The 13,966-nt window shown below is 36.4% G+C and overlaps 1 protein-coding gene across 2 annotated transcripts in view; it reads left to right on the top strand.

Moving 5' to 3' along the window:
• WDR11 (WD repeat domain 11) overlaps nt 1-13,966 on the top strand; it is a 65,303-nt gene that overhangs the window by 1,653 nt on the left and 49,684 nt on the right. For both annotated transcript variants that reach the window (XM_059173016.1, XM_059173017.1), the window contains exons 3-9: nt 4,598-4,751; nt 5,677-5,850; nt 8,176-8,362; nt 10,687-10,852; nt 11,718-11,832; nt 12,667-12,862; nt 13,367-13,470. In XM_059173016.1, coding sequence (XP_059028999.1) covers nt 4,598-4,751; nt 5,677-5,850; nt 8,176-8,362; nt 10,687-10,852; nt 11,718-11,832; nt 12,667-12,862; nt 13,367-13,470 — 1,096 coding nt within the window. The remainder of the gene's footprint in view (nt 1-4,597; nt 4,752-5,676; nt 5,851-8,175; nt 8,363-10,686; nt 10,853-11,717; nt 11,833-12,666; nt 12,863-13,366; nt 13,471-13,966) is intronic.

The raw sequence follows: 13,966 nt of genomic DNA, 5'->3' as shown, positions 1-13,966 counted from the left end.
TGCTAAGGATATAGAGATGAAAGTCATCAAGCAATCCGTTGTCTAGTGAGGAACAATGAAGACACAGACATACAGTATGCTAAGTGAATGCATAGGGACAAAGGAGGCTACATAACACCTAGTTGTAGGGATCAGGGGAGGATCACAGGAGTCTTTCCAGTTTAGGGACTGGTAAACAGTAGTTAACCAAGTGAAGAATGGGAGGAGTACCACAGGTAAAAAGAAGACTGTACACAGTGGTAAGTAGTGGGGTATAAAGATGGCTAGAAGTTGGGATATGGCCAAAGGATGATAGAAGGGGAAGCATCCAGGGAAATTGATCTGTCCTAAAAGTGTTAGAAGGTTCTAAAGGAAATTGGATTTTTAACTAGGCAATTGATAAGGCTGTGTTTGTATTCTAGAAAAATTTACTCTGGCAGCAGTGGAGGATTTCTTGCAGAAAGGCAAGATGAGGCAGTGGGATCATTTAGGAGACTTCTGCAGAAATTTTGGCAGGAAATTCTAAGGGCCTAAAATAAAGCTGAGGCAGGAAGGAGTCATATTCAGGAGCTGCTGAAGAAATAAACTGGATAGCTTTTATAGTCATCAGCTTAAGGAGAGTCAGGGACTAGAATGATTCCAAGTTCTCTTTGAATAACCAAATGATAGCGTGGCTATGACAAGGGGAATAGGTGTGAAATCAGTGAGTTTAAGTTTTCAACATGCAAAGTCTGAGACGCCTGGTGCAATTGAATTACAGTGATCTGAAATCTTAGGGAAGATTAGAGATCAAGATCTGGGGGTTTTGGTTTATTTCTTTTTGATAACAGCTTTATTGAGATACAGCATAAAATTTACCAGCTTATAGTGTACAATTCCATGGTTCTTAATATAGTCAGAATTATGTAGCCAGCACTGCAGTTACATCACACTGAGAAGAAACCCTGCATCTGTTAGTAGCTGCTCCCCATCCCCTCATTCCCGTCATCCTTAGGTATCCAGTAAAATACTTTCTGTCTCTAGATTTGTCTATTCTAGAGACTTCATATAAATGAAATGACACAATATGTGTCCTTTTGTGCCTAGCTTCCTTCCCCCTTCATTCAAGGTTCATTTGTGCATTAGCATGTGTCAGTACTCTGTACCTTTTTATTGGTGAATAATATTCTACTCTACCAGTATACCACATTCATGTATTAATGGACATTTAGATATTTCTCACTTTTTAGGCATTATGAATAATGTTGCTGTGAACATTAATTACAAGTTTTTGTGTGAACATGTGTTTTCATTTCTCTTGAGTATGTAAAGAGGAGTGAAATTTCTGATTCATATGGTAACTTTGTGTTTAGCTTTTTGAGAAACTTCCAGATTTTCCAAAGAGGCTATACCATTTTACGTTCCTACTAGCTGTATATGAGGATTCTAGTTTCTCCACATACTCACCAACATTTGTTATTATCTGTTCTTTTGATACTAGCCATCCTGTTGGATGTGAAGAGGTTCTCACTGTGGTTTTGGTTTCCATTTCCCTGGTGGCTAATGATGTTGGGCATCTTTTCATGTGTTAATTGGACATTTGTATATCTTCTTTGAAAAGTGTCTGTTCAGTCCTTGGCACATTTTAAATCGTCTTTTAATTATTGTGCTATTAGAATTCTTTATGTCTTTTACATAGAAGTCCTGTATGAGATGCATGCTTGGTAAATATTTTCTCTCATTCTGTAAGCTGTCTTATACTTTCTTGATGATGTCCAGTGAAACAGTAAAGTTTTTAATTTTGATGTCCAATTTATCTATTTTTCTTCTTTTTCTTCCATTGTTAAGATTTACACCTTTGTTTTCTTCTAAGAATTTTATCATTTTAGCTCTTGCATTCAGGTTCTTGATCCATTTTGAGTTAATTTTTATATGTAATGTGAAGTAGGGAGAAATGCAGCTGATTTTTACATATTGACCTATGTCCTGTCGTCTTGCTAAACCCATTAGATCTAGTAACTTTTGAGGGGATTTTTTACATAGACAATTATGTTATCTGCAGATAATGACAGTTTAGTTTTTTTCATAATCTGTGTGCCTTCTATTTTTTTTTTCTTGTCATATTGCATTGGCTAGGGTTGATACTATAACATACAGGAGTAGTGAGATGATACTCTTGTCTTATTACTGAGCCTGGGGTGAAGTCATTCAGTCTCCTGCCATTAAGTAGACATAGGGATTTATTTTGAAAAAATATATTCTCCCTCCCCTCCATTTCCCTGATCTTTTTGGCATTTCTGGCATTTTTTTTTTCTTTATGTGGATCCAAGTTTCAGTCTGGTATTATATTCCCTTTGCCTGAAGAATTTCCTTAAAGTTCTTGAGGTGTTTATCTAATATAGGTTGAGTCTCTTGGTTTTTATTTGCCTATGAAGATGTTTCACCCATTTTTGATCTTGTGATACTTGAAAGATATTCCACTGTCTTTCAGCTTGCATAATTTCTGTGAGAAATTCTTATCTTTATTTCTCTACCTGCAATGTATGTTTTCTTGTCTGACTGCCTTCAAGACTTTCTCTTTATCCTTAGTTTTCAGCAGTTTGATTATGATATATCTAGGTGATTAAAAAAATACCACACACACACACACACACACACACACACTGCTTGGGGTTTACCTGAATGGAATTCAAGCACTTATATACATAGATGCAATCAGTTCTTATCCTTGATAGTTTTATTCTGTAAAGTTGCTGCAAACACTGAAATGTTGATTGCTCATAGGGGAAATACAGGTTAGGTTCCTGTTAGCCTCTTGTCACAAAATTTTCATCAACTGAGCAATATTTAACTTTGTTTTGTGTTTGTTTTGTTAATTCATTAACATTGAACTCAGAGGCAGCAGCACTACAACTCCTGTCTGAACAGAGCTTATCCCCCATGTTTGTTCCATAACACACATCAGAACTTCTTGTGCTTGGGACCACTAGGCAGCACTTCACCATGTGCTTGGGGACCATTTTGAATTTGAACAGTGAAATCATCAGTAAAGAGCACAGAAATGCACCACCCCCCAAAAAAGTGGTGCTGTATAGACCACAAAAAAGATACTCGTTTGCATTATGAGAGCTGAAATAAGAACATTTTGTTTCACCTGGGAATACACATGTATGTTGGGTTATTGAAATTATTCACCACTCTGCATGTGTCTGATTGTGGAAGTACTGCAAGTATTACTTTTTTAAATGAAATCACAAATTTCAGTGAGTGGTCAAACACATCAGCAAAGAATGCAGATTGAATATACATACACTAAATATAAATGAACACACAAACACACATTCAAACATGTGCATGTGTGCATGTACACACTCTTACACATTTTATTTAAAAAAAATTCTGGCCTGAGGAAAAGATGTATTATAACAGAATCTTAAGGCTTATCAACACTGATGTTCAGAAAACTTTTTATTTCCATCTTTTTAATGAATTCTTTAGAAATACTATAAGAAAGGCACATGCTTCCTACCTTGGCATTACGTATGAGTGTGCGTTTACATATATGTACACACACGTCTGTATACATACATTTATATATGTATATATTTGAAGATTCTGTGGTGTTTGGGTTCATTTATTAAATATGTGCTCGTTGAGCACTAGCTTTGGTGGTGGATAGATCTGGGGATAGAAATGTGAACAAGGCCTGCGTGACCCTTCCCAGTGGAGCTTATAGTTCATGGTTGGTGATGGGTCTAAATGGGGTAAACAAAGCCATTACAAATTGTTGTTTGTTAAATGCTTTGAAGAAGACAAACTGGTTGCTGATCTAGAACAGAGGGAAGGTTGTGGCCATGGAAGGCGATGGCTTAGGGTGAAATGAAGACATGTGTTTTATTCATGACTCTGTCAATATTTAATGCTCAGGATTAACCTGATTGGTGCTGGAATCTTGTGGGTTTTGTTGTAAAAACTCTATTCTTATGATATTGCTAGAGGTATGAAGCATTTTTTTTTTTTTTTAAGATTTTATTTATTTGTTAGAGAGAGAGAGACAGAGCGTAAGCACAGGCAGAGTGGCAGGCTAGAAGCAGAGGGAGAAGCAGGCTCCCTGCCGAGCAAGGAGCCTGATGTGGGACTCGATCCCAGGACGCTGGGATCATGACCTGAGCCAAAGGCATCCGCTTAACCAACTGAGCCACCTAGGCATCCCGCATTTTTTTTTTTTTTTTAAAGGAAAAAATTAACATCTTTTTTCCAGTTTCATGAGAAGGACAGCTAAAGGGCTTTTTGCTTGCTTTGTTTTTTCCATTTTTTTCCTCTGCAAGGCTTTGGTAGTTCGAAGTTGTCTCCTTTTAATTAGGAGAGCAGAATACAGAAAACCGTTCTGCTTAATAATTCAGGCTTTTAGATGTTTTGTCATGATTAGATTTTATGATTGTATTGCAACTTAAAAAAAATCACAAATAATGAAAGTCTGACTTTTGAGATGGAAAACAGTTTCCTCTTAATTCTTTCTAAATATTTTTATGACATAAGTGTAAAATGTAGTATGGGTTCTGGTTGATGTTTTATGAAAATTGTGTTTAGTTTCATTGAATACAAGTATTTACTTGATATGATTTGTTCTTGATACTAGGTTAAATGGGCCAGGGAAAACTATCACCATAACATTGGCTCGCCATATTCCTTGCGCTTAGCTTCTGCTGATGTCAATGGAAAGATCATCGTTTGGGATGTAGCAGCGGGAGTAGCTCAGTGTGAGATCCAAGAGCATGCCAAACCTATTCAGGGTGAGAAAAGACTGTGCTCTGCTAAGTGTTCATATTATCACACTTGCTCTTAGAATGGTTTTTTTCCCTTTTAATTTCATCACTTCCCAGTTAACTCTTGATTTTGGTTAGTGTGTTTTATTGATCTGTCTAGCTTTCTTATCAATATATTTCCATGCTTATTTCCTCAAATCTCAGCTGATTTTTGCTTTAGTAAATTGCATTAATTTTAGCGTTGGCCTCAATCAAGCATGATGAGAAAAATTAAGCTGCTGTAAAAGTCTTATAATCTAAGCTGTGATAAAGTATACTTGGCTGAATTGCTATTTTAAATTAACCCTCGATGCTTACTTTCCATTAGTAGAGATGATCCAGATTTTATTTTCATTTTCGTATAGATCATTTGCTTATGTTACTGACCTAAAACCAATACAGTATCTTTCGACTCAGAGCTTTGACTAAGTGGCTATCTTGACTGAGTGAATTTTTTAAATGACTGTTTAAAAAATATTTGTTGAGTACTTTGTACTAGGTACTGAACAAGATATTTATGGTGTTTATTATCATGTAAAAAACATGAAACTCTGCAAAGTTCCATTAAGTAATTTCACAAAGATGTTAGGAGAGTCTGACGTTGATCATGGCCAGCACAGTCTTTGATGCAAAGTTTTAAGTAAGGATTAGTGAAAATTGTCTTGTATTTTCTTTAAAGTAATTTGAAAATGTTTCTCTTGAGATTCTAATGTCCAGACAGCTCATCTTAACATAAAACTATACTTTTCCTGTGCAGTCTTGACATATATACACATATATGGAACATGGGGAGAGAAGTTAGGATTTTAAGAACTTTGGGGGGAAAAAACAAAACAAACCCTAAATGTCAAGTATTCATTAACCAAGTGTTCTGAAGTGATTTCTGAATTTTGCCTTCATCTGGTCTTTACAGATGTTCAGTGGTTATGGAATCAAGATGCTTCCCGAGATTTACTACTTGCTATCCACCCACCAAATTATATTGTGCTCTGGAATGCGGATACTGGCACCAAACTGTGGAAGAAGAGCTATGCAGATAACATCCTTTCTTTTTCTTTTGACCCTTTTGATCCCTCCCATTTAACTTGTGAGTAATAATACATCTAATACAGATACTAAATCATAATCCCATATCATTTGCAAGTATTTTGATGGCTAGAACTTTAAATGCACAAGCTGTACCTTCACTGTGTTGAATTTCTAAATAGACTTCGATTAGCTGGGGAGAGAGCTGCTGTGCTGTTCTAATTCTGGCATAATGAAATTTGTTTTTCTAGGAACACATAAAGAACTTGAGTCAAAGGTTTCGTTTAGTATGTGGCCAAATTCAGTTCTTCCCTCTAAAAAATCATTTAAATTCATGCTTGTGTTTTGAGTGCCATAAACAGATGCATGTGTGGCACAGAATAAGCCCAAGGGAATTTTTTCTTGCAGAGGTTATTTTTGCCCGTGTGCTCTTAGTGTTTTCACTGAGCCGCTGATCTAAAAATGTGATTTGTTTTTAGACACATGTTTTTTTTTGTTTTGTTTTTTAATTTATTTTTTATTTATTTTCAGCATAACGGTATTCATTATTTTTGCACCACACCCAGTGCTCCATGCAATCCATGCCCTCTATAATACCCACCACCTGGTACCCCGACTTCCCACCCCCCCACCCCTTCAAACCCCTCAGATTGTTTTTCAGAGTCCATAGTCTCTCATGGTTCACCGCCCCTTCCAATTTCCCCCAACTCCCTTCTCCTCTCTAACTCCCCATGTCCTCCATGCCATTCTTTGGAGTATTATGCCTGCATCAGAAAGGACGAATACCCAACTTTTGTAGCAACATGGATGGGCCTGGGAGAGATTATGCTGAGTGAAATAAGTCAAGCAGAGAGAGTCAATTATCATATGGTTTCACTTATTGGTGGAGCATAACAAATAGACACATGTTTTTGTGATTAAATGATTTGGGAAATATTCTTCATTCAATTATCCAACGGGCATTCCTTGAGCTATTACTATATCCCAGGTATACAGAGAATGAAGGGGAATGGGAGGGACGGGAATGGGCAGGTTGTTGTAGTAGATGAAGTGGTCAGAGTAGGCTTGATTTTGATATTGGATCAAAAATTGGAAAGAGGTAAGGGAATTAGTTGCGGGAAAGAATGTTTCTCCTGAATTTGAATGACTCAGAATTCTAACTTTTATCTACCAGCATTTGTTATTACTGAGTGTATATTTGTGTGCTGAAGAAGGAAGAGAAATGCGTACCTGCAGAAACTAAAATGGGAAACCCAACTGTGGAGTTTCAGTGGTGTGTGGTTAGGTGTTGTGTCTATATACACGTATATGGTGTGTATGTGCACGTGTGCGTACGTGCACTTACTCCTTAGTGTGCTGTGAAGTGCAGTGCTGTGGGATCACAGAGGAGGGCTGCTTTAGCTGATCCACTGACTGAGGGAGGGCATCCCAAAAGAAGAGGAATGAGTGAGACCTTGGAAGGGAGTCCTGTCATCTGAAAAGGAGATAAGGCCTCAGGCTAACTTTACTGCATCTCTAATTTGGTTGATGAAAGCACAGTATATTTTAAAGCGTCCGTTCACCTAACATCTTTGATTTACTCATACTGAATATGCTAGGGCTGTCATAACTCTTGAATACTTCTTTGCTCCCTGTGCTTAAACCTAACTGCAGGGAGCCAGGAGAGATGAGATTTCCGTTATCCGTGTATTAGCCCCAGTTTTGAGGGAGATTATTTTCAGTCATAAAAAGGCAAAATTTGTTTTGCTAAATGTGGTGCTGCCTTGTTGAATACTTCTGTTTCCTGTACACATAGTAAGCCATTGTTGGCTCTCTATTTTTACTCTGGATATAAAGAGAAAAAGAACACTCTCGTACTTCCTAAGGTTCAGTCTGATGCTCCAAAAGAAAAAAGGAAATGTATATTTAGACTGAGCAGTTCATGATACTTGTAAAAAATTAGTACCACATCAAATATTTGAACTCAGAACTAAATGTGATATGCAAAGCCTCTTAGTATGGGATTTTTTTTTTTCTTCTGTGAATTTTATATTCTGAAAAGTCTTGGATTTGAAGTTACAGGATATAATGAGGAAAGGTTTTTAATGAAAGTCTGTGCACTGAATTTATTTGGAAGAACAAACATTTGTTCTTTCTGCTAGTAACCTTCTGATATCTTTTTAATATAAAACATTAATTTAGAAAGCTGAGTGTAGAGGCCTCTGATGAATTGTAATGAACCACCTGTTTCACTTCAACTTGGAGAACATTTCAGTTACGACTACATTATACTGCCAGTTCTATATTATTAAAATTATCATTACCTTGCTTTCAAAATTATATTGGAATAAAACTCTGTGCTCAACTTGATTAAACTTTAATCAGAGTTTTGCTTCTCTCAATACAGTACTCACCAGCGAGGGTATTGTATTCATCTCAGACTTCTCTCCATCCAAGCCTCCTTCGGGCCCCGGGAAAAAAGTTTACATATCCAGCCCACATTCCAGCCCAGCTCATAATAAGCTGGCCGCAGCCACAGGGGCCAAGAAGGCTCTTAATAAAGTAAAAATCTTAATCACGCAGGAGAAACCTAGGTAAGTTACAAGTATAAAACTAACCATTTAGTTCATCTATTTATCATCCATTCAAGAAACGTCATTGTTGAAGATGTACGAATACGGATTTTATTCTTTACCTCACCCTTTCTCCTTTCCAGTTTTGAATTTATATGGAGGAGGAGAATATTCTCTCTGTCTCTTCCCCAAGGAGGAGGTTCCACTTTGATGTGGCTCCTTTGTTTTCAGTTATTATGCTAACCTCTCCCTTACTGATTTTTGCAGATGACAGTTTCTGACTTCTGATTTTTAAATCTGAAAACAGAAAATGAAGATTCCACAGTTGGCAATTGAATACATTTAAAAAATTGGGGACAAAAGCTGGATTTTCATTTTAAATATGTTTTCCTGACTTAAGTGCTCCGTCTCATTAGCTAGTAAAATATGGGTGTTTTTCTTATGCATGTAAAGATGTTTCTCATACTGGTTAAGAGCCAAGATTCTAGGGGAAATTATAGCCGTGTGACTCAGAATTCTTTTTTTTTTTTTAATATCTTATTTATTATTTATTTGACAGGCAGAGATCACAAGTAGGCAGAGAGGCAGGCAGAGAGAGAGGAGGAAGCAGGCTCCCTGCTAAGCAGAGAGCCTGATGTGGGGCTCGATCCCAGGACCCTGGGATCATGACCTGAACTAAAGGCAGAGGCTTAACCCACTGAGCCACCCAGGCATCCCAGAATTCTTTAATCTTGCATAAATTTCACTTCCCCAATCTCTAAAACAGCATTTTATAGGATTTTATATGGTTGTTGTAAGGCTTAACATACAGTAGCTTAGGTACTTAATGTAGTGGCTAATAATTTTAGTAATCATTTATTTGGTAAATGCTACCTATTATTGTTTATTTCAGAAATGGCAACTGAATAAAATTTTATTTTAAGTAACTAATCTTATGCATTGGAAATAGACTTCAGTTTTCTTTCCTAGAGAGCTATGATCTTATATTTTTATTGCTTTGGCAGTTTTTTGGCATTCATTTTAAAAAGACTCTTACTTTAAATATGCTAAGATTATTCTGTCTAGATTTTGTGGGTAATTATCTGAAAAATCTATGGTCAAATACAAATTGTTCTGCAAGTATATTCTGAATTTATATATAAATATCATCTTTATGTATTAAACCATAGGCTCATTAATTTCACCAAATTATCCCCCACCCTGTGCCATAATATTTGGATTGCTCCTTACGTATTTTAAGAGAATATTCTATTTATTTTTCATTGGTTCTATGTTATAGATAAATCTTTTAGAGTCTGAATTGTTTGAATTGTTTTATTTTATGATTTGTGTGTATTATATCTTCTCATATGAGTCATATGTTCATTTTGAGTTTTGGGGAAATGAATTATTAATCCCTTCAAATAGAACTGCTCCAGGTGCTTTTACATTCATTATTACATGGGATCCTGCTGTAGTTCTGGGCAGTAATACTGTGTCTGTTTTATAAGTGAGGAAATTGAGCTGCACATTGTTTTAAATATGTTCCTCAAGCTTACCCAACTAGGAAGTGGCAGAGCCAAGATTTTAATGCAATCCATGTTCCTGTTTTTAGTCCTCTAATCTAACTTTATTTTATTTTATTTTTGGTACAAAGAGGTGGTTTTATTAAAGCCTGGGGACAGAACCCATGGGCAGAAAAGAGCTGCCTAACTTTATTCCTATTGAAATAGGTTTAAGAAGGTTATGACTGAATATATGCAAGTCACAAATGGCTGAAATGATTCTTGAGACTCTTGAACTATCTACAATCTTTATAAAGTTTTATCAATTTTATTTACATAGAAGAAAATACTGTGATAAGTGAATAAAATACCCCACTTTGTTTCAAAAAAGATTTAAGGTGGCTTAGAAGTGAATGAAGGCAGAGGGGAGGAAGTGACATGCCCAAGGTCATACAGGTAATCCATTGACTCCTGGTCCAAGGGCCCTAATTGCCCAGATTGCTTTGTTCTGATGCTGAGTATTGATTTCAGCAATCTGTTTGGTACTTCTAATTGCAAAATAAAAATAAAACTACTGGTTTTGTCACTTTATAGCCTTACTACTTAAATTTTTAAAAAAAATTTAAATGTATCTCTATCCAATAGTCTGTGCATTACCATTTGTCATAATTTGGGTTTTGGCACATAGTAGAGATCTTAGTTTTAGATGCTAGTCCCTGTTGGTCATTTCAGAAAACAATTGTATCTTCTCATTGACAGTTATGTGGAAAGGACAAAATTCAGTCCTTTATTAGCTTTTTCTGATATGAATAAAGTCTTTGACTTATTTCTTGATGCCTAAAGTATGTTTACTTTTTTCAGTGCTGAATTTATAACTCTAAATGATTGCCTTCAGTTGGCATATCTGCCTTCCAAGAGAAATCACATGTTGTTACTCTATCCTCGGGAGATTTTAATCCTTGATCTTGAGGTGAATCAAACAGTAGGTGTGATTGCAATAGAACGAACAGGAGTTCCATTTCTGCAGGTATGTTTGATCTAAAAGTTCTATCCCTCCAAGTTGGTCATGAATATTATAGACAGTAAAAACATAATCTTGCAGAAATCCTTAGTTCCACTTTCTCTTTTCTATTTATTTAAAAATTAACAATGTTGCCTGGGTGGCTCTGTTGGTTAAGTGCCTGCCTTTGGCTCAGGTCATGATCCCAGCGTCCTGGGATCAGGCCCGGCATTGAGCTTCCTGCCCAGCGGGGAGTCTGCTTCTGTCTCTCCCCTTTCCCCGCTCATGCTCACACTCTCAAATAAATAAAATCTAAATAAAAAAAATAAATTAACAGTGTTACTGTATTCCTATTTTTCTGCACTTTTGATTCATATGATTTACCTTAGAAATTCTTCTGACTGATCTGGAGATATTTATTGAACTATTTAAGTTTCCTGGATAAAGGCAAATTTTTATGATTATGAATGGATGGTTTTTCTTTGTTTTTTAGAGATTTATTTATTACAGAGAGAGTGAGCGTGCACACGCACATGCGTGTGAGTACCAGCAAGCCAAGGGGTGGGGGTTGGAGGGTACAGAGGCAGAGAGAACCCTGAAGCAGACTCCCTGCTGAGTGTGGAGCCTGATGGCGGGGCTTGATCCCAGGACCCTGAGATCCTGATCTGAGCTGAAATCAAGAGTTGGCTGCTCAAGGGACTGAGCACCTCCCAGGTGTGCCATAAATGGAATTTTTGAATAATTCATTTAATTTTCAAGCTTGGGGATTATGTGTGTATTTTTGTTTTTGTTTTTGTTTTTGTTTTTCTGTCCATATTCTCTAAATATGCTTCCCGGCATATACTTTTTAATCTATTGTGTTTTTTAAAATGAATACATTATCTATTTAAAGGTAATACCCTGCTTTCAGCGTGATGGGTTATTTTGCCTACATGAAAATGGTTGTATAACTTTACGTGTTCGAAGATCTTATAATAGTGTTTTTACCACTTCAAATGAGGAACCAGGTGAGTTTATATCTTAGAATAATACTAGAATATTTTTCTCCAGAATTTCATAAGCCGTCATGTGGCGGATACCAGCCAAAGCATAGAGTTAATGGTAATCCTGGCCTTGGGAAAGTAGAATATGATTGTAAAAAAGCATAAAGCCGTGGTTAATTTCATGGTTTTATAATAGTGCCCCTCCTATATGCAGCAAAGAAAGTAATATTTTGTAATTACTTAATTGTATCCATGAGCCAAGTAGATATTATCTTTGCGTCTTTTTCTTCAGCACAAGTGGAGCCTTTTAAAATACCTTTATTATTACACCCCTGACTTTTCTGCTTTAGGAACGTCCATTGTAAAATTACATAGGTTAGTAAGTCTCCAGGGTATTGTCAGTTTCCGTCTTATCCTGGAGAATGAAAGCACTGTGTTAAAATGATGTACTTCTAAAAGCAAAAGCGACTTTCATGACTTTTGTAGAGTACCATTATTTTCAGGCTTACTGAGGCCACTATAAATTATGATGACCTCTAGTGTACTGTACATTATTTGGTCATATCACTGTTGATCCTTTATCAAAGCTGTTTTCTTTGTTTTAATAATATTAAAAAAATATTGATTGTAGTTTTTATTTTGGAAACTAAAGTTGGTGTGGACAGCCACTAAATGAATCATATTTATATTCTGAAGAAATTAGTAATACTTGTAAAAGGAGAAGGCATTTTTAACAAACTGTGTGCTAGTGAAGGAATGATATTCTTTTTAGTTGAGGTTTTATTTAAATTAAAGCAAATAGTAGTGATATTGCTGTGTTGCTTTCTGATATTTAAAAGAAAACAATACTATGTTAAGATCCAGATCCTGTCCAGGAGCTTACCTATGATTTACGAAGCCAGTGCGATGCAATCAGGGTGACAAAAACTGTCCGTCCCTTCAGTATGGTGTGTTGTCCTGTCAATGAGAATGCAGCCGCCCTCATAGTGAGTGACGGCAGGGTCATGATATGGGAACTCAAGTCCGCCGTTTGTAATCGGAATTCACGGAGCAGGTAAGTGAGTGAATAGGATTGTTCTCTGGTTTGCTTTATTACCTCTTTTTAGAAAATTAACTAGAATCAGGGGCGCCTGGGGGATTCATTCGCCTTCTGCTCAGGTCATGATCTCAGGGTCCTGGGATCAAGCCCCATGTCAGGCACTCTGCTCAGTGGGGAGCCTGCTTCTACCTCTCCTTCTGCTCCTCTCCCCTGATGGTGCATGCTTGCTCGCTTGCTCTCTCAAATAAATAAATAAATAAATCTTTAAAAAAATTAGCAGAATCATGAAAATAGCAGGGACTTAAAATAAATTTTTTTAAAGTGAGAATTTAGATTATTAGGGAATTATGTAAACCTCCTGGAAATATTTCACTGTGGGCAAGATTAATAAATACTATAAGATTAATAAATACTATAAAAATGGATAGAATGCTATGATCTGAAACTAGTAATTTGAGTTACTAAACTGTGACAGAGGTTTTAAATATGTAAAAACATGTAATTATTATGTCTTTGCAGTAGTTCTGGTGTATCACCTTTATATTCACCCGTGTCTTTCTGTGGAATTCCTGTAGGAGTGCTACAGAATAAGCTCCCAGACCTCTCCTTAGATAATATGATTGGTAAGCTATTTTTTTCCTCTAACATTTATGTTAGGTATTTCTCTTGAAGGGCAAAATTAATAGTTACTGATTTGCAATTATTATAAAGTCAAAGTTAATATCTGAGAAAACTGGATTGTGGGATCATTTTTTTCCTCAATAAATCAGAGGATATGAAATATTTAAGCCAAAAAACATATATTGGCATTACAGTTACTGGTATTAGAAAATGTTCATTCATGAGAGACTCTTGATTTAAATGAAGGAGATGACATTAGGCATGTGAATACTAGATCTGTGCTGTGTCCAGCTATACCCCACTCCTCAGGGCCTTCCTGCAGTCTGGTCCCCGGTCTCAGAACTGAATATGTACTCCTCTTTCTCCCTTTCTGCTACTCCTAATTTAAAATTCAACTCAAGCGTTGCTTTCTTTAGTCTTGTAGCCTGACTTAAATGTTCTTCATTTGCAGTCCCTGATGGTTATCTGTTGTTGGAATGGTGATTCTGTTTGTTTCCT

The sequence above is a fragment of the Mustela lutreola genome, chromosome 4 (genome assembly GCF_030435805.1).
Source record: "Mustela lutreola isolate mMusLut2 chromosome 4, mMusLut2.pri, whole genome shotgun sequence".
Lineage (NCBI taxonomy): Eukaryota > Metazoa > Chordata > Mammalia > Carnivora > Mustelidae > Mustela > Mustela lutreola.
Note: the sequence above shows the minus strand (reverse complement) of the source record. Positions and strands in the feature narration are given on the sequence as shown.